Source organism: Phyllostomus hastatus, unplaced genomic scaffold (genome assembly GCF_019186645.2).
Source record: "Phyllostomus hastatus isolate PE091 unplaced genomic scaffold, TTU_PhHast_1.1 phas_contig_80, whole genome shotgun sequence".
NCBI classification, from domain to species: Eukaryota; Metazoa; Chordata; class Mammalia; order Chiroptera; family Phyllostomidae; genus Phyllostomus; species Phyllostomus hastatus.
In genome coordinates, this window is record NW_025333960.1 from 17,948,704 (window position 1) to 17,971,153 (window position 22,450).

Genomic DNA, 22,450 nt, shown 5'->3' on the forward strand with positions numbered 1-22,450 from the left:
TACTGATTTATCCCAATTAAATATCAAAGCTTTAATCAGCAGAAGCAAAGATGTTAGAAAAAACATCTTTATTTCCTATACTACAGTACACTCTTCCCTTCTCCACCCTGATATGCATGCTGCCTCCTATTTATAAAACTTAAGTCTAATATTAAGAATAAAGGTGTCTCATAATATCTGAAACCTTTTCTGTACCCATGAACATATGAGGAAAATATTTTACATTACAGAGTTTGACCCTAAGCTTTCATATCCTTAGGCAGAATATTTAGCAGGGGGTGTCCAACCTTTTGGCATCTCTGGGCCACACTGGAAGAAGAGTTGTTTTGGGCCACACATTACATACACTGAGACACATAATCATAAAAAAATATCAGAATGTTTTAAGTAAATTTATGATTTAGTGTTGGGCCGCACTCACAGCCATCCTGGGCTGTATGGCCTGTGGGCTGTGGGCTGTGGGCTGTGGGCTGTGGGCTGGACACCCCTGATTCTAGAGCAATTTAAAGCAAAAATTTTATAAAAATGATATTTTCCTAAATAACATGTTAAAAATACAAGTGAATTTTCATTATTAAAGTTATTGTTTTTTAACCTCATTAAAAGAACCTACCAATTGAACTTCTCCAAATGCACCTCTACCAATCACCTTCACTACTTCATAATCTTCAGCTTTCATTCGTAAATCTCTAATTTTATTTATTGTGTCTTTATCTGCATGAAAAGAAAAGTTCATTTTAAGTCACTAAAGCATTATAACACTACTTATTTTACATTTATGTTCTTGAGAAATGCAATGAAACAAAGAAATTCATTTGAGAATTATTTAATATACAGTGAAATATAAAGTTACCAAATAGTGAAAGGTTCAACGTACAAAGAATTGTTTTAAATAAATTCTGGAATGACTTCACTTTATTAAAATGTTTTCATTAAAATCTGAAGGAATGTTTTAGAAAGCAAATATAATATAAACACACACTAAGAACATTTAGTTTATTAGCTACTGGTATTTTAAGTACACATCAAATCTGAAGTGAGGGACCATGAGTAGACATTTTAGACTAATAAAATTTTCTTTTTATCAAGTCAGTTTTGATGATCCTTTAAAAAAGATAAAAAGTAATTTAAGATATCAAAGGCAAACATACTAAAGAATCACATACTTGTATCATTACATTTCTCTATTTGAATTGAGATTTTAATTTAAAACAGTGGGAATCACTGCAATTATTTATATAAACCTGTCATGCTACAAACTATAATAATTTACAAATCCCCACTGGATAGATATTTTAATTCCTAATTTGGTCATAGATTAAAATACGGCTATTTTAATCCACATCAGTCAACATTGGCAAGAGTTTACATGGAAAAGCTTCACATTTCAGAGTTGTACAAAATACAGAACAGTTATTAAACTTAAGTTCCACTTCCCAATAAAAGCTGCATATAATACTGTTTTTCTTATTAAACTCACATTTCAACCCAAGTGTTTGTGTTCATAATGACCAATAAATACATGTAACACAGAGCAAATTTTCACACAAAGATAACATAAGTACATTTCATTTTAGGCTACGTATTGACTGCAACATGCAGCAGGATGATGTAGATGATAATTAATTTACTACACAAACATTCGTGTCTACCATACAGGCTCTACAGTAATCACTGTAGATATGTAAATCTAATTCTAAAACATAGTTCTTACTCTTAAAGAATTCAAACTCTAGCAAATGAAACAGGAAAAGCAATTAAAAAAAAACCCACAAAACACTGCAAACAATAAGGGAGATAAGAACAATTTGTTGAGTATGTAAAGAAGACACCTAACCCAACCCTGCCTGAGAAGGAGGTGGCTAAAAGAGGCTTTCTGGAGATGATGACTCCTGAAATGAGTCTAATATGAAGAGCAGCAGTTAGACAGGTTGGGGAGAAGAAAAGAGAAAATACTCCAGGCAGATAGGCAATACAAGCAAGGCATTCAGGAACTGTATACAAGTTACGTGTTGCTAGAGTATCAAGTTTGTGGTAAGGATTAGCAGGAAAGGCTGGAGAGACCCAAACTGGTTAAGGGGCTAGAACTTTACCTATAGGCCAGTAGTTATAAAATTACTATTTAACCATCAGAAATATTTTTCACAATAAAGTTTAAAGCATCTCAATATGTAAAACACATAAAAGAAACACAGAATGATGTATTATGTAATAGCCTGTAAGGATGAGAAAGGATCCCTAGCTCTGGTTATATGAGGTTTAGAGCCATAAATAGACTATAAATTCCACACTTTGATCTCAGAAAATATATCTGCTGCAAATTTATATGGGAATGGAGATTTTGCTTCCTGTTTTAATTTCTGACAGCATAGGAAGTGTTTTATAAAGCAGCTTGGTATTACTAGTTATTCAAACAATATTAGTTGTCAAAATGACTATTACATTTAAGTTTTACATAATATTGTGATTTTGCCTTTAAACTTTAAGTTGAATTTACTGAGAACATTATCAAGTCTGGAGCAAAAACTTATTTCCAAAGTCAATCAGTGTTCAATAAAAACTCAATGACAGCTGAGAGTGGTTCCTCTCTTTCAGAAAAAACTTTGTTTTGGTTCTTGTCTTAGTCTGCTCATACTACCATACAAAACACCATGGGCTGTGTGGCTTAAATAATAGACATTAATTTTCTCACAGTTCTAGAGGCTCGAAGTTCAAGGGCAGGGGATCAGCCCTTTTGGTTTCTGATAGGACCTCTCTTCTTGGTTTGTTGGGCAGCTGGTATCTTTCTGTGTGCTCACATACTTCTTTCTTGTGTGCACACAGGTTAAAGACACTAATTCTATCTTATCAGAGCCCTATGCTTATGACTTCATATAATTTTAATTTGCTCCTTATCGGCCCTATCTCCAAATACAGTCATACTGGGGTTAGGACTTCAGCACAGAAATTGGGGCAAGGGACAATTTAGTCCACAGCAGTCCTTAACTTAAAAAAAAAACAACAATAAAAATTATCACCACTAAGTCTTCATACTTCTGTATGCTAAGATAATTGGGATGTTCAGCTTCAATTTCTGACAAAATTTTAGAGATGATGATGAAGTCCATGAGAATGAATAATGTTTACTACTGACACTGTAATTCAGTATCACATGATAGATTCAAATATTTTCCATCAAGTTCCTGCTGATGTATATACAATAAATAACCATAGGCTTTAAACACATTGTTTTCACAAGCTTTGTTAGTCTGTCCAACTAAGGCTTTTTCTGCACCATACATATTTTTAATTACCATTACTTGTAACACATCTTAGCACACTCCACTTCAAGTTGTATTGTTTTCTCAATTTCTTTAAAAATATTCTTGCCTGTACTTGTTGCATGAAAACTATACATTAGGATAATTCTTTAGTCACTTTAAAGTCAGTATTGACTTCTCAAATAAACAAGAGTCAGGGCAAATTAATCAAAATTGTTTGTCTTGTTTTTTAATTGACTTGAAGCTGCTCCCAGTGGCCTCAATTCTTTGAGCAACTGTTCTTGTCAAAAAGCTAAGTCTTTTTTTAAACATTTGTGTTTTTTAATTTAATCTTGACTGTACCTTTTTCACTGTATTTTTTTCCATTACCATTTACTCCCTTTATGTCCCCCTCCCCAATGCAATTACCACACTGCTGTCCATGTGCACAGGTCATTTTTGCTTGACCCCTCAACCCCTTAATTCCCCTACCACCAGAGCTGTCAGCCTGCTCTTCCATCTATGAGTCTGTCTCTATGCTGTTTGTTAGTTCAGTTTGTTCATTCGATTCCATATATGAGTAAAATTATATATTATCTCTCTTTCTCTGACTGGTTTATTTCATTTAGTATATTGTTCTCCAGGTCCACCCATGCTGTAGCAAAGGGAAAAACTTTCTTTTTTTTATGGCTGAGTAGTATTCCATTGAAGCCAATAGTCTTAAGCAAGTATTTCTCTTTTTACACATTTGTTTTGCTGCTTCATTTACCACCAGTGAACAGCTTTTCCTGCTTGCCTAGCAAATAAGGTGTGTGAAAACTTATGTAAGGCTGCAGCCTCATATTCCATTTTAACTTTTGTAAAGAAAATTCTGCTGCAATGAGATATCTATTTTTAACTTTCTATTTTTTTGACTGTTGCTTTTCTGGAGTTGGGAATATTATGACTGTTTACTCTGGTAACGCCAATGACTTCACCTGAGTATCAGTACATTATATTCTCATAACACAGTTATAGTGTCAATGCACAATAAACACAATGCTTTGCCATCTAACTTGGTAAAACAATCAACACTCCACTATGTCTCAAAATGATAACAAAGTTCACTTTTCTTTTTTTTAATTTGACACAATGGGTATGCACTGGCAATAAACAGTAAAGAAAATCTGTCATATGTGGATACACATGGAACACTGTCAAACTGCAATAACTATGTCACTGTGATTTGCAGTGTATGGAGTAGCAGTGTGAAGCAACGACAACTCCACATATGATTTCTGTCACAACTCAACCCAGCCATAGCACAAAAGCAGTCACAACAACAGATAGAATGAGCATAGCTATTTCCAAATAAAACTTTATTTATAGATACCGAAACCAAAATTTCATATAATTTTCAAGATTATTCTTTTGACTTTTTATCAATCATTTAAAAATATAAAAACCATTCTTAGTGCATGAACCATACAAAAGCAAGTGGTAAGCCAGGTCTGGCCTGTTGGCTATGCCAACCCTTGCTTTAATGGAAACCCAGCTCCCCTCTGAGAACACCTTTTCCCTGCAGCATTCAAGTGGTGACCTTTACCCTCACATATACCTTATACCACTGGCCCTGAAAGCAGGATAGGTGAACTCCACTGCCATCTCTAAATCTGCCAGCTTTGACTTTTATTTTATTAGGTTATATCTCCTACCACCTCTCATAGTTGCTGTCATCTATTGACCCTTAGGTCACCACATCTCATTACTAGATAATTTTAATTCCTTATGTACTGATTTCTTCAATATTCTCCTGTTTTAATTCTTAAAGATTTTAATACACCCATAGATGGTATTTCTAATAACCTGGTTTCTCAATACCTTTAATTTCTCTCCTTCAATGATCTTGTCCTCTATCTTATCTCAGCCATTCATTTCCATGGTCACATACTAGACATTTTCATTATCAGTAATTATAATCCTCCCATAATTTCAATTTCAAATCTTATATTCTCTAAGCACTCCCATAGCTTTGCTGCTTACTTCTTCCAATAATTCAACTCCAACAATCCCCAATCCCACCAAGACCTTTAATTCACTGATCCTATCCCATTTTTACTGAACCTCACTACACTGGTAACTTCTCTTTCTTACTCCCTAGCTTAAATTTCATGTTCAATTACTATAATCACTTGCTTGCATACACTTTCAATGCCCTGGCTCTTATACTTAGTTTGCCAAAAACATAATCTTAGTTAAATCCAATTCTCCAAATAACTCTATGTCGGTACCCATGCAGTTGAACATATCTGGATAAATACATAAAGTCATATTGACTGATGTCGCTTTATTTTTTTTATTTTAGAGATAGGGAGGAAGGGAAGGAGGGAGGGAGGAAGGAAGAACGAGGGAGAGAAATGTTGTTCCACTTACTTATACACTCATTGGCTGATTCTCATATGTGTCCTGACCAGATATTGAACTCGCAACTTTGGTGCATCTGGATGATACTCTGACCAACTAAGCTACCTGGCCAGGACCCCACTTTAAATTCATAACCACAAAGCTGGCCCTTAATTCTGCTTGGTAATCATGTGTTTCCCTAGTCTGTTCACTTTCCCACTCTGTCAGAGAGCATATTTCTCACTTTCTTCTCAAACCTCCCACAGTTCTCCACTGATATTCATAGCTAATGACCTTGTTGGTACTACCCTAAAACAAATTAAACAATCAGAAGAAAACTGGCACAGAATTACTATTACACTGGCCTGTGGGCTGTAGTTTGCCAACCTCTGCTTTAATGGAGACCCAACTCCACTACAAGGGTACCATGGTCCATTGGTGATACTATCATATCCTTTTTTCCCAACCAGTAGCATGTGCATTCATATATTTGGTCTCTTCACCTTTTACTATAGGAGAATAATTCTATCTTACATCAATCCCTCCACCAATGATGTTATCATTTTCTACTACTTTAAGGACACTGTTCTAGCAGTTTTTCCCTTTCTTTTGTACCAAGTTTCCCCCTTCCTAAATGGATCTTACCATGCTGTTTTCAGTTCCATCTTAAAGAAACATCTTGATTCCATTTCTCTCACCAACTACTACCCCGTTACTCAACTCCACTAAAACAAAATTCCTCAAAAGTTGTGTATACTCTTTGCTTTTAAATCATTCTTATATCTGCTCTTAAATCCACTCTGGGTGGGCTTTGGCCATTACCTTTCAACCAAAACTGCTTGTCAGTCACAAATGACCACTATGTTGCTAAATCCAATGACCAATTTTCAGTTCTCATCTTGATATATCAGCAGCTTTTGGCACAGTTTTACCATTCTCTCCTGGTACTTACTTTAATTTACTTTATTTCCTGGATACCACATTCTTCGGATAATACTAAGAGTATTTTTTTCAACCTCATTGGTTACCTCCCTGTTGCGGTTCCTTCTCTTCTCCCAGATTTCTGAATGAAGTATCTCAAGGCTCAGTCTTCCATAGTGTTTTTTTCTCTATCTACACTCATTTCTTTCAAGTGCTTTAAAAACCATCTACATGTCAACAACTCTAAAATATTTATCTCTAGTTCAGACCTCTCTCTTAAACTTCAGATTTATATATTCAATTGCTTACAAAATGTATCTACTTGGGTAACAAACATCACAAATTTAATGTCTGAAATGAAAGAGATGTTCTCACCCAAAACCTCTATCATGATCTCCACATTTCAGTTGATGGCTCAATTTTGCTTGGGGCAAAAACCGAGGGAGCATTCTTGACTCCCTTTTTTCCCCTTATATTCAACTGCATTCATCCCTGAGTGTGGTGGAATTACAGATTATTTTATTCCTCATACTTTCTATATGTTTCAAGTTTTCTATAATGAGTGTGTTGCTTTCTAATGAAGAAAAGATATATTTTGCCTAGCCTAAGATTTTAGATTATAAAATATACCATCATTTTAGGTATCACTATAGAATGTAACATATATCCTAATTGTTAAAAAGTTTTCTGAAATGTCAAAATAGATAATATATGGTAATAAAAGTGATGCACAATATTCTGGTTGACCAAAAAACTACCATTCTATGCCTACAGAAACCCCACATACCTTGCATACTTTTAGAGTAATCAAAGTAGCCCGTACAAGCTCTACAATGACCTAATATTTATCTGGAAAATTTACAATGTGATATTCACCCATAAAAATCTGTTTTGATGCCAAAAAACTGTTTTAAGCCCAGATCTTCAAATGAAATCCAAGCTCCAGGAACATGTGTCATATTTTGCCAGTGTATGGTGTGTACCCATGCATATATACCATTTGAGGAAAAAACAGGAAAAAAAAAATCCAAACTCTTCAACACAGCATAAAAAGGCTTTTAGATCTTGTTACTGTCTGATTCAGCCCTTTATTTCTAGATACTCTCCCCAACAATGCTCTAGCAATACCCAGTTATTTGCAATTTCCCACACTGCCTTACTGTTTCACATCTCCCTGCCTTTGCAGATGTTGATCACCAGCCTAAAATGACTTGCCTCATTTTATCTGACCAAGTTACTATAATACAAGATCTAATCCTGTATCTCCTGCTCAGCCATTTCTGATCTTCTCAAGCATACACGATGACTTCTTCCTCTAGGACACCACTATTTCCCTAGATTTCAGCTATCAATCTGGACTGAAGCTGTTTATATGTTTCTTCTATTAGACTAGTTCTCATCTCCTCAATGATGAAAACCACACTTCATCCATGCTTATGTCCATAATGTATGTATGAGTTCAATGATACTTACTAAAATATTAAAAACACTTAATGATATTTTATATAAATGGAGACAACCAATTACATGCAGCTCTTATCTACTCAGGAACAATAGAGAAGCCACATATATTTACTCCAAAATAATAAAAGCATATATTTACTTTTGAGAAATCTTGGGTTTCTCAAAATGTTAAACAGCATTATCAAATATATCAGTAATGTTAAACATAGCATTATCTAGGTATCATATCATACCTATAAGTAGAATGAAATGAAAATGCAATGAATGAAATGTTTGGGAATTGTATCAAATGTTCATAGCAGCATTATTCATAATAGCCAAAAAAATAGACAATACAAATGTTTGTCATCTGATGAATGTTAACAAAACAAAATGTTGGTATATACCAACGAATAGAATACTATTTGACAAATAACAAGAATGAAGTACAAGCTACAACACAGATGAAACTTGAACACATCATGCTAAGTCCAAAAAGCCTGTCACAAAACACCACATATGGTAGGATTCCACCTATAGGAAGTGACTATATCGGCAAATCAATACAGACAAAATACTCATTACCTAGGGCTGAGGAGCTTGGGAAGAAATGGAGAGTGACTGCTAATGGGAATGGGGTTTCTTTTCAAGTTGGTGAAACGTTCTAAAAGTGATTGTGGTAATGGTTGCACAACACTATACACACATACAAAACAATTAATTGTATACTTTAAATAGATGAACTTTATAGTATATAAATTGTATCTCAATGAAGCTGTTAAAAAATCAATCATGGGTCTGGCAATGATTTTCACATATGATACCAAAAGCACAATCCTTAACAGAAATAACTGGTAAGTTAGAGACTTATCATAATAAAAAACTTTTGCTCTGTGACAGAAAATATGCAGCCCTCCGAATCTAGAGGTGGGGCTGATTGATCCCCATTCCATTGAGTGTGGGCTGGACTAGGGACCCAATTCCAAGTACTAGAGTACAGAAATGGAAAATAGTTAAAAAAAAAAAAGGAGAGAAGCCTGGCAACCACTACCTTAAGCCAAGTGATAATGGTTAACATCACCATTGATACATCATGATGTCACATATCTCAGATATAATGTGATGCAGAGTACACTCCATCTCTGTGGTACCCATTTGTCTCCCAAACTCATAACCTCAGTCTAATTACTGAAAAACATCACACAAACTCAAACTGAGAGATGTTCTACAAAATATCTTTTCAGTAACTTTCAAAACTGTCAAGGTTATAAAAAACAGGAAAGATGGAAAAACTCTCACAGACTAGAGAAGACTAAGGAGAAATGGCAACTAAATACAATGTGGTATTCTAGACTGGATTCTGGAAGAAAAAAAAAATTAGTGGAGAAACTGATACCTGAGTTAAGTATGTAGTTAGCTACCAGTAATGTACCAATTTTAATTTCTCAGTCTTGTCAATGTGCCATGGTTATATGAGATGGTAAAATTAGGGAAAGATGAGTGAAGGGCATACAGGAGTCTACTATTTTTTGCAACTTTTCTGTAAATTTATTACACAATAAGTTAAAAAGTAAATAAAGAGAATATTTAACTGTTCTTTTAAAAAGTCTATCTGATTAAGTGCCACTTTATTTATAATAACTTTATAAGACTTCGAAACATCCCAGGTCATACTGCATAATGTATTCAATCTTTTGACTCCAATTTAAAACTCTGACCTTAAAAAAAAAAGACTTTATTTATTTACTTATTTTTAGAGACACGGGAAGGCAGTGTAAAAGAGAGGGAAAGAAACATTGATGTGCAGGAGAAACATGAATCAGTTGCCTCTAGTACCTGGCCTGCCCTCCAAGCATGTGCCCTGACTGGGAATCGAATCTGCAACCTTTCATTTCATGGGTCAACACCTAATCCACTAAGCCATGCTGGTCAGGGCTAAAATTCTGACTTCTATTTCATCTTGTGGTATAAAACTGCATTTTGACAATATATTAAAATGTAAACTAGATATAACTTTTGACTCAGCAATTCTTAAAATTCACTCCACAGAAAGAAAAAAGTGGATCTGCTCATGTACCGATACAACACCAAAGATTTGGAGAAAGTAGCCCAGGGGTTCCAACCATGATGGAGACATAGGTAGAAATGCTTCACTTCCTTGTACAACCTAAAGGACAACAACAAATTTAAAAACAAAATACAACCAGAACTGCCAGATATTCAAATTTTATGGAAGTCCAACAACTAAGGAGTTAAAAGAAACATTCACCCAGACTGGTAGGAGGGGCGGAGACTGGCAGCCAAGGCAGAGAGGACTCAAGCCAAGGAGGTGGCTGGTGGACCAGTTGATCCCACATTCGTGAGCCGATACACTGGGAAGAATCATTGGGAAGCAAGACAGACTGCAGAACCCAGGGTTTCAGCGTGGGAAACTAAAGACTCAAAACATCTGCATGTAAAAATCTGCAAGAGTTGTGGCAGTGGGAGAAACTCTCAGGATCACAGAAGAGTCCGTGGGAGAGGCCCACAGGGTCCTAGAATGTACATAAACCCACCCATCTGAGAATCAGCTTCTGAAGGGCCACAATCCACTTGTGGGAAGTGAGGGAAGTGATGGTAAGTAGGGCTAGCACAGAGCCAGAAAGTGGCATTGTTCCCTCTCTGACCCCTCCCCCACAGACAGTGTTACAACACAACAAAGTGAGTTGCCCTGCCCTGGTGAATACCTAAGACTCCACCCCTTACAACATAACAGATGTGTCAAGACAAAGAAATATGGCCCAAATGAAAGAACAGATCAAAACACCAGAAAAAGAACTAAGCAACAAGGAGATAGTCAACCTATCTGATGCAGAGTTCAAAACACTGGTAATCAGGAAGCTCACAGAAATTATTGGACTCAGTTGCAAAATGAAGGAAGAAATGAAGGCTATACACAGTGAAATAAAGTAGAATATACAGGGAACCAAAAGTGAAGGGAAGGAAACTGGGACTCAAAACAAGGATTTAAAACAAAATGAAGAAATAAACATCCAATTGGAACAGAGTGAAGACAAAAATTCAAAAAAATGAGGAGAGGCTGAGAAAGCTCTGGAATAACTTTAAATGCTCCAACATCCAAATCATAGGGGTGCTAAAGGGAGAAGAGAAAAAGCAAGAAATTGAAAACTTGTTTGAACAAATAATGAAGGGAAACTTCCCCAATCCACCAAAGGAAATAAGCTTCCAGAAAGCCCAGAGAGTCCCAAAGAAATTGGACTAATAAGCAGGAACACACCAAGGCACATGATAATTAAGTTACCCAAGATTAAAGATAAAGAGAGAATCTTAAAAGTGGAAAACGAAAAGGAGACAGTCACCTACAAAGGAGTTCCCAATAAGACTGTCAGCTGATTTCTTAAAAGAAACCTTACAGGCAAGAAGGGGCTGGAAAGAACTATTCCAAGTCATGAAAGGCAAGGACCTACAGCCAAGATTAGTCTATCCAGCAAAGCTATCATTTGGATTGGAAGGGCAGATAAAGTGCTTCCCATATAAGGTCAAGTTAAAGGAGTTTATCATCACCACACCCTTATTATATGAAATGTTAAAGGGACTTATCTAAGAAATAGAAGATGATCAAAACTATGAACAGTAAAATGACAACAAATTCACAACTATCAACAACTGAGCCTAAAAAACAAAATCTAAGCAAACAACTACAACAGGAACAGAATCAAAGAAATGGAGATCACATGGAGGATTATCAGTGGGGAGGGAGAGGGGGAGAATGGGGGAGTAAGGTAGAGAAAATAAGAAGCATAATAGATAGGCACAAAATAGGGGGAGGTTAAGAATAGTATAGGAAATAGAGAAGCCAAAGAACTTATATATACAACCAATAGACATAAACTAAGTGTTGTGGGGGGGGGTGCTGGAGAGTAGTAGGGTGCAGGGAGGATGGGGATAACAAAATTGGGACAACTGCAGTAGCATAATCAATAAAATATACAAAAAGAGCTAAAAAGAAAAAAGTGAGTATACCAAGTTGTAGGTATAAGAATGGCCATCACAGCCTTACCTATAATAGTGAAAAACTAGAAGAAACCTAAGTGTCCACTATTACAGAAACAGTTTTTAAACTTATGGTACATTCATTCAATGAAATGTATGTATTCATTTTTTAAAATGTGTTATTATATATACTTACAAAAAGATATTTTGTAAATGGCTTTTCATTAAACTCACTGGATAGCTGAATGACTTCTATTGATTTGTACTGTTGTTTACAATGTTTATATTATATTTATAATGTTTTGCTCTAATAATATATATTTGCTATGATGAACATTCCTATATATTTGCAGAGCTTTTTTACAGGGTACATTTCTTTAAGTAAAAGTATTAGGATATACTTATGAACATTATTGGTTTTGAAATATATTATCCAACTGCTGTCCAAAATGACTGCACCAATTTTAGCTCATAATGCTAACAATCCTAGATTTTCTTCTTTTTTATCTTTCTGATTCAGAATGAGGTGGAGGTAGGGGTGGTATCTTTTTATGTTAACCCATATTTCTTAAAACATTAATACATGTGTTTAACTGTCAACTGCCCATTGGTTGTTTTTTTTTTCTCTTTTATATTATAATTTCAGTTACTTTGTCCATTTTTAAATTGTTTGCATTTTTACTGATTGGAAGGATTTCTTCATATAGTAGGAATATAGTAGGTTTCTGTTAAGCATGTTGTAATTTTTCCCAGTTTATCAGTGTCCTTTATATTATATTGTTTTTCTTTATATAGTTTTAATATGCCAAAATGTATCAATGTCTCCTACAGTTTCTAGCCCTGGTATCTTGCTTTAAAAAAAGGCATTCTCTACTTGAAGGCTATAAACACAATACCTATAATTTCATCTAGTATTTTATGTCTTTACATTTATATATGTTATGGAGAATTTCATTTTCTCCTCATATGCATATCTGATTTTCTCAATACAAATTACTGAATAATCTACTTTTTGCCAAATGACCTAAATGCCATATTAAGCTTATGCCAAATTTTCATTTATAAAAGGTGTGTTTTCTATGATGATATATTAGTTCCATGTCCTTTAACAAAGTACTACTTTTCTTATACTTCAGTGTCCAGTTTAAATAAATAATTCCTTAATACAATCCTGCCCCAGCAAAATGGAAATACATTCAACAATAAAAGCTAAATTTACCAAACTATACAGGTCATTTATAGATTTAATAACCAAAAGTCAAACATGCCAAAACTCTACTACATTTCAAAGCATTCTGGCTGGATATATCGCACATTAATGCAGACTCTTATACGTACCTTAATACCTAGTTGTAAAGAAGTTTTAATGACACTACCAAATGGTAGTTTTAGCTTTTTTTCATCAATTGAGATGACGCAAAATAGAATTGTATACTAATCACAATACATGATCAATATATTCTATATATTCTCCTCCACTCAGGAAACGTATCCTTTTTAAATGTAGAAGTAAACAGTGTATAAAAGATAGTATATAAACTTTGCTATTTTTAGAACTTTTGCCCTTTATAATTCCTCAAAAAGTGTGAACTTCTAACTACAGCTGAAATTATATTCAAAGTACATGAAAACCCTCTTCAATTTTACTACAGATAATGTAGTATCCGTCTTCAATATTATAGTATATGATTTCAGAAATGTAGATACCCTTAAGAAAATCCATAAAAACATCTGATGTTTTAAATTATTATTACACCTTAATTTAAAATGAAGAAAAGGTTTTCCCTTTTCTATTGAGAAATATGTACCTTCTGTGCAATGCCACAAAAAGCTAAGGCAAACACAGTCAAGTTGTTTTTACTTCCTTGGATGAACAATAGATTCACTGATATTGGCAGATCATGCTGAACTGAGAATGATTTATTTATTCATGGCTTTTTAAATATAATTACTAAAATTATTAAATTCATTGATTTAACCTCCAACTAATGAACTGCTAATTTAAAGATAACACTAACACTCAACTATCATAATATTCATTCAATATGCAGAGAAGTATCATGATTTTACAAATGTAAAAAGTATAGAGAATAATTACATATTTCACATTTTGAAACATGCCAGAGTAATGATATATGAACAACTGAAGATGGGGGAAAATAGGAATAAACTTTTTGATGATCATTACTGACTGTTTATATATAAGTAAATATCTAATTAAATGTGTGCAATCTATGAAATCCATTTTTGGAAGGAATTTAAAAAGGTAACCATTAGAGAAAAAGTTTAACTCCATATTATGGAACATTAAGGCTAGTTACCAAATATAATTACTTGGAAAAATAAATAAAAAAACTTTAGCTACAACCCTTTTACAATAATACATGTAATTTACTTAGCACAGTGATACAATGGTTTACCCTTTACAATAACATAAACTTTTGAAAGAACTTATATCGTGACTGAAATTATTATTTTTTCTTGTCATGTGTGGATTGTTGATTTATTTGTATGTTTGTTTTTGATGTGATGACTTTGTATAGTAGAACAGAAATCAATATTCTGACAAAGTTTAAGAAACAGTGAGTAAATCAACTCTAGGCTAGTGGTTACCTCTGGAAAAGGAAGACATGAAGCCCAAGACCTAATTGTCATTTATCATTTTATTTTAAACAAAAAACCAGAAGCAAATAGGGTAAAATGTTAACTATTAGTTTAACTGTGATGATTGGTACACAATATCTATATATTATCATCAATACATTTAAAATGTGTAGTAATCAAGAATAATTTTAAAAACTAGTGACCATGTCCAAACTCTACCAACAAAGAAATACTTTTTAGATCATTTCTAACAAGTCAGCATTTAACCTCAAATACATTTTACAAATATTTAATGAGTACCTAATATTCAATCAGGTTTAAAAGTAAAAATACAAGTGTCCTATTCTCATGATACAGTCTAGTGATAAGGAAAGGAGAAGACTGTAACAATCAAATAACCATACAAATAAATATAATCTAACTGTGGTAAGTGCACAAGATGCCATGAAAGCACATACACAGGAGCAGGACATCTGAGTAGCCTAGATCAAGGGGTTAGGAAGCTAAATTGAAAGCTTATTTGAAATATAAAGGGTAAGTCCTATAAGTGGGACGGGATACGAAGGAATTCTAGGGAAAGGGAAACAACATCTAAAAAGTCTGTGGAGAAGGTTTCAAGGTACTTTCCAGGAAATAAATGTACTTTGTGTGGCTGAGGCATAAGAAAATGAAAACTATAGGGATCAAGAAGAACATATATGCATGACCTATGGACAACAATGTGAGTAGGGACAACTGTAATAGCATAAACAGTAAAATAATAATAAAAAATTTTATGACAAAAAATTCATAACTATTAACAACTGAACCTTAAAAAACAAAAACAAAAACTAAGCAAACAACTAGAACAGGAAGAGAATCACAGAAATGGAGATCATATGGAGGGTTATCAGCAGGGGAGTAGGAGGGAGGAGAGGGGAAAAGGTACTATAGGGAATAAGTAGCATAAATGGTAGGTACAAAATATACAGGGGGAGGTTAAGAATAGTATAGGAAATGGAGAAGCCAAAGAACTTATATGTACGAACTAAAGGCAGGGAATGAGGGTGGGGGGTGGTGTGCAGGGTAGAAGAGAATAAAAGGGGGAAAATGGGATACCTGTAATAGCATAATCAATAAAATATATTTTAAAAAAGGATAAACAAATAGATCAATAAAGCAGAATAAAGGACCCAGAAATAGACCCACAATTAAACAGTCATTTGATTTTTTTTATAAAGTCACCAAAACAATGCAATGGGAAAATGAAAGTCTTTTCAATGAATGTTGCTAAAACAGCCGAATAACCATACAGAAAAATAATAAACTTTAATCTCTCACACCATTCACAAGTTGATTTGAGATGGATCATAAACAATCAAAAGTTAAAATGATAAAGCTTCTAGATTAAAACAAGAGAATATCTTTGGGACCTAGGAGTGCGCAAAGTTATCTTAAATAGATCTTAGAAAGCAATAACTATTTTGAAGAGACTGATACACTGGACTTCATAAAAGTTAAAAACTTCTCAAAAGGAAAAATTAAAAACTACTGCTCACCAAAATATGCCATTAAGAAAATTACAGCAATCCTCAGACTGGAATAAAATATTTATAAAACATATCTGACAAAGGGCTTATCCACAAAATATATAATTATTTGATATAATTAATACATAAAACTGCAGATATTTAATGTATACAATTAGATGAATTTCTCCATATACATAACCTCTGAAACTATCATCACAATCAAAGTAATAAATATATCTCCTCCAAAAAATTTTTAAATAAAATTCAGCTAAAAAAAAAAACAAAACAAGAGGAGAGTAATACAGAAAAGAATGTAATTTGAAGGGTCATACACAGAAAAGAATGTAATCTGAAGGGTAATACAGTGCCACATGAGGAAAATCAAAAAGGTGGGGAATGAGATGTGACTTAATCAAATTTTCAATTAAAAAAATCCTCTGGCAGCAATGTGGATAACTAACTGTAAATGAGCAAAAGTGGATGCACTGAGACAAGACAGATTTACTGTAATCATTCAAGTAGAGATAACGAAGCTTGACCAAGGGTAGCAATAGTAGTAGTAAACAAAAGTTCAAGCCTCTGTCTGAAGACTGCCACAGATCAGAAATCTACATTTCTCTGCCTTTTCTTTGGTTATTTATCTTTAATCTTCTGGTAGATCACCATTCTCCAAAGTTTTTCTAAAGATCCTCAATCATATCAGCATGTTAATTCAATATTCCAGAGTATAACCTGCCTAAATCTGGGGGTATAGGCTAATTTTAAGAGCTCAAATGTCTTCTTTCCCTGAACTTCAATTCCTTTATTTTTAAAACTCACACAAATGAAAACAAAACAAGAAAAACAAGATGAGACAGGCTAATTCTTTTCTTAAATCTAATCCATCTACTCAAAAGGCCCAACTGCTTTTTCAGTCTCCTTCTGCCGTCTGTCCTCCTTACCCTTTCTCCTCCTCATTAAACCAAGTTCAATTTGTACCAAACTCTTACTTCCTGAAAGATATCATAATTTTGATAGCTCCGTAACAACAAATGCTGTTCCTTCTCTGCCTGAACCGTTCTTCCTCAACTGAGAAATCTAGCCCATCCTCAACTCAACTCAAATGTTACTTTCTGAAGCCTTTCTTTATTCCCTTCAAGATCTATGTATCATTCCATTCTCTATAAACTTCCACAATTATAAAGGTATATATAAGTTACTATTTGCTTCTGTGTGTATCTCCTTCCACAAAATTGTTAGAGCTACAGTTTTAAAGAAAAACAGTCTTATTCTTCATGTCTTTATAGTGAATGGACATTCAAAAATAATTCAACAATAAATGGCCCCACATAGTGAATTTATTATTTTCTCATACACCTTGAACGCGTAACTCTAAATGGGAAGGCCTAGAGGAGCATAGTTATTTTAGTCTTCAGAACTTTTCACAAGTCTTGGATCATCATAGGCTTCTGGGCTAACACAACTTTTATAAATTAATGCTACTCTCTAGATATGCACTCATACTTAATATGGTCATTCACAGCTTTTCCAATCTGGGCTGGGAATTCCCAGTGGAATAACCCTGGTTTCTTTGGCTGCAACCTTCTTATATTTACTTCTTTTTGAAATATCATCCTTCACTCAGAATCACTTAATAGGATTTACCTTTTCAATAAATTGGATTAAATTTTCTATGCTTGGAACACATGCCTGACTGTGCCCAGTATTTCTTTCCTTCATAGACATAAAGTCTTAGGCAATGGTTCTCAGCTGAGGGTAATTTTGACCCCCAGGGGACATTTGGCCAAGTCTTGAGACATTTTTGATTGTCACAAATGGGGGTAGGGAAGGAGGAGGGAGAGTATGCTACTGGCATCTAGAAGGTAGAGGCCAGGGATGCTGCTAAACATCCTACAGTGCAAAGGCCAGCCCCCCACAACAAGGAGTTACCTGACCCCAAATGTGAACAGTGCCACTGGTCTAAGGTAATCTGAGTTCTCTGTTTCAAGGTCTCTGACACCTCCCAAATGCTAACCAATTCAGCCTTTCTGATTGCAACCCAGAATAGCAATTACTCTTATCACCTTCTCAACAATTAAATTAAATTAATAAAGCAACTGTAAAGATTTCATCAATTGTTCTACATGCTTTTATAAGTAGATAGCTGCTACACCATTACTACCATAGCTACCACGCTACTTTTGTAATCTGTATTAGGAAAGCTATATATATACTACGCTACCATAAAATATCATTTTTGGGTTTATTTTTTATCCAAACAAATGTCCTCTACCACACTTTTACTCTCAGGTTCATGGGCTTTCTTTATATAATGCTCTTCCCTCTTTTATTACCTTCTTTTATAATGTGGTAAAATTACTTCAATAAATACTTATTTGTTTAAATACTAATTTATTTCAACTGATTTAATAAAAACATTTCTACTAACACATGAATCTTGTACCCCAAAGTCTTAGTGACACATTCATAATGGTTTACAGACATATACAGTCATAATCAGTTTCCAAATTCTCCTTCCTTCTACCTGCCAACCACCCCCCCTCCACCAAATATGTTACATGCTTCTTCAAAAATGTAAATCCTACCAAGACGGTTTATTTTACCTGGATAGCTCTCTAATCCCTACCTAAAATTCACTTTAAAATTGGTATCACTTACCTGAGGCATACAAATATTTTCTTTGTAGCCCTCATTATTTAGGTAGCATATACCAGAGTGCAGCAAAGTAAATCTTTGTATTTAACTAAGTATTAAGTAAAACAGTCACAGATTCTCTTTTCCCTTTTAGTTAGTTAGGCCTAAAGTTTAAAACATTTTCAGCTCCTATACTTTAAAGCTGCTATATTTTAGTGAGAGTTAGTATATACAAAAGAGAAACATTTTATCCCATATTCCAGGTATATTAGATTACTACATCTGGTATCTGTCAACAAAAAGCAATTTGAAACAAAATAATTAACTTTAGAGAAACAATTTTGATGTACTTACTAATGAAAGCAATAAATATCCATAAAATAAATGAATTATAGCAGTATGTAAGATACTATCGTAGAAAAATCTATTACTCTATGTGAAATATTTCATAAATGCAACTTCAGGAGTCAAATGAGAATGTTATGTCATGTAAATGGAATCATACAGCATGTATGTATCCTGTTGTACCTGGCTTTTTTCACTTACCACAATGCTTTTGAGATTCATTGATGTTGCTGTACATATCAGCAACTTACTCCTTTTCACTGTTGACTATTCTATTATGTAGATGTACTACAATTTATTTATCAATTTACCAGCCAATGGGCATTTGGGTTGTTGCCAGTTTATAGCAATTATAAATAAAGTCACCTTAAATAGGTGACTAACAGTCACCATACAGGTCTTCATGTGGACATATACTTTCATTTCTCTTGGACAAATAAATACCTAGGAGTATGATCCTGGGGTCATATAGTAAATGCATGTATAACTTTACAAGAAAAGTGCCAAACTGTTTTACAATATGCCTTATTATTTTACAAACCAATCCAAAATGTGTCAGAGTTCTACTGCTCCACGTTTTCACATATATGTACTTGATTTTATCAAAATTTTATCAAGTTTAAAAATTTTCAGTTATTCTAGTAGATGTGTACTGATATATATCACTGTGGTCATAAATTGCAACTTCCTAATGACTAATCATGCTGAACAGCTTTTCACATGCTTACTGGCCACTTGTGCATCTTCTTTGGAGAAATGTCTATTCAAATCCTTTGCCCATTTTAAAACTGGGTTGTGTTTTTATTTTTTTATTTTTATTTTTTACAAAGATTTTTAAAATTTATTTTTAGAGAGGGAAGGGAGGGAGAGAGAGAGAGAGAGAGAGAGAGAGAGAGAGAAACATCAATGTGTGGTTGCTGGGGGTCATGGCCTGCAACCCAGGCATGTGCCCTGACTGGGAATCAAACCTGCGACACTTTGGTTCGCAGCCCGAGCTCAATCCACTGAGCTACGCCAGCCAGGGCTTGGGTTGTGTTTTTATTATTGAGTTACAAGGCTTCTTTGTTTATTCTAAATAACAATCTTTTATCTAGTATGTGATTTGCTAATATTTTCTCCCATTCTATGGGTGGTTTTTTTTACTTTCATGGTAGTGTCCTTTGAAAAAGCACAAAAGTTTTTTTATTTCAATGTACTAATTTATGTTTCTTTTGTTGGTAGTACTTTAGGTGTTACACCTAAAAAACAACTACCTAAGTTTATAAAGATTTATGCCTATGTTTTCTTCTAAGAGTTTGAAAGTTTTAGTTCTTACATCCTGAACTAATTTTGCATATGGTGTGAGGTGGGGGTTCAACTTCATTCTTTTGCATATGTATATCCATTTGTTAAAAGCACTATTCATTTCCCTTTCACATGTTTTGCAACTATTTTCTCCCAGTCTGTAGCTCACCTGTTCATTTTCTTAACAGGTGTCTCCTAAAAAGAAAGAGTTTTGAATTTTGATGAAATCTAATCTGTTTTAAAAAAACTAACCATGGTTTGTGCTACTTGTGTTCCATCTCAGTAATCCTTACCTAACCGAAGTCACAAATATATTCTATGTTTTCTTCTGGAAGTAGTACAGTTTTAGCTCTTACATTTTGGTCTACGATCCATTTTGAGTTCAATTTGTATATGGTGCAAAGTTAAATACTGAATTTGTTTATCGCCTTTGTTGAAAATCAATTGACCACATATGTATGGGTCTATTTCTGAACTTTATTCTGTTCTATTTATCTATGTGTTTATTCTTTCAATATTAATTATACTGTCTTAATCTTGAAACTGAGTAATATTAGTCCTCCAACTCTGCTCTTTTCAAAATTATTTGGCTATTCCACCACTCTGAATGAATTTTAGAATTGCTGGCACTTAACACAAAAAGCCTGTATAGGTTCTGAAAATACATGGACTCCATAGATCAACTGATTTGGGGGACAGTGAATATTTTATTATTGAATGGTCCAATCCATGAACATTGAATAGCTATTCTTTCTTTCATTTTTGGTTTTCTAAAATTTCTCTCAGTAATATTATGTAGTTTTCAGTAAACAAGTCTTGCACATATTTTGTCAAATTTATCCATAAATTCTTCATGTTTTTGCTTCTACTGTAAATAGTGTTATATTTGGTATAGTGTCTATTTCAAATCACTTGTTGCTAATATACAGAAATAGAATTGCTGTTTATTTAACCTTCTAACTAGCAATGGTGTTTATCTTAATTAGTTCTTTAATTTTTTTTGGTAGAATCTTGAGAATTTTCTATATAAAAATGCATGTCATACAAATAAATAAAATTTTACTTTTCATTTTAATGTATATAATTTTTCTTTATTTTACCAAGTTGCACTAAAACTTCTAAAACAATGCTGAATGAAAGTGGTGAGAAAAGACTGACTTTTCACCCTGGCTGGTGTGTAGCTTAGTGGATTAAGCACGGGCCTGAAAACCAAAGTGTTGCCAGTTTGATTCCCAGTCAGGGCACATGTATGGGTTGCAGGCTGGGTCCCCAGTAGGGGGCACACGACAGGCAACCACACACTGATGTTTCACTCCCCCCCTTTCTCCCTCCCTTCCCCCCTCTCTAAAAATAAATAAAATATATATAAAAAAAAGGCTGACTTGTCCTAACCTTAAAGAAAAAGCATTTAGTGAGACACAAACACAATCTGAATTGTAGGTTTTTTGTAGATTCTCTTTATAAGGCTGGGGGAGTTTTCCTTCAAATTCCAGGTAGCAGAGAGACATTATCAATATTTAAAAAAATAAATACTGAATGTTATCAAATGCTTTTTCTATATCTACTGAGGTGATATTATGGATTTTCTTTTTTGGTGTATTAATATGGTAAATTACACTAATTGATTTTTGATCCTTAAACTAATTTGCAATCCTGGTATAACCCTCCTTAGTTACAATTGTTACCTGATGCTAGGTATGATTTGCTACAATTTTGTTTTATTATTCTCTACATCTTCTGCAATTTAAAAACTAGATTATCAGAAAGGAAAACTAAGAAAATAATCCCATTTACAATTGCATCCAAAAAAACACAAAAACCTATGAATAAATTTAACCAAGGGTGTAAAAGACCTGTACTTAGAAAATTAAAAGATGCTGAAAGGACGGAAAAAAATACAAATAAGTGGAAGCATATATCGTGTTCATGGATAGGAAGAAATAACATTGTTAAAATGTCCACACTAAACAAAGCAATCTGTTGATTCAATGCAATTCCAATCAGGATACCAATGGCATATTTCACTAACTAGAATATTCTAAAAATTTATATGGAACCACAAAAAGCCCCAAATAGCCAAAGCAATCTTGAGAA

General features: G+C 33.9%; 1 protein-coding gene across 2 annotated transcripts in view; it reads right to left on the reverse strand.

Annotated features, from left to right (window-relative positions):
* ROCK1 (Rho associated coiled-coil containing protein kinase 1) overlaps nucleotides 1-22,450 on the reverse strand; it is a 153,772-nt gene that overhangs the window by 102,939 nt on the left and 28,383 nt on the right. For both annotated transcript variants that reach the window (XM_045849708.1, XM_045849707.1), the window contains exon 3: nucleotides 614-714. In XM_045849708.1, coding sequence (XP_045705664.1) covers nucleotides 614-714 — 101 coding nt within the window. The remainder of the gene's footprint in view (nucleotides 1-613; nucleotides 715-22,450) is intronic.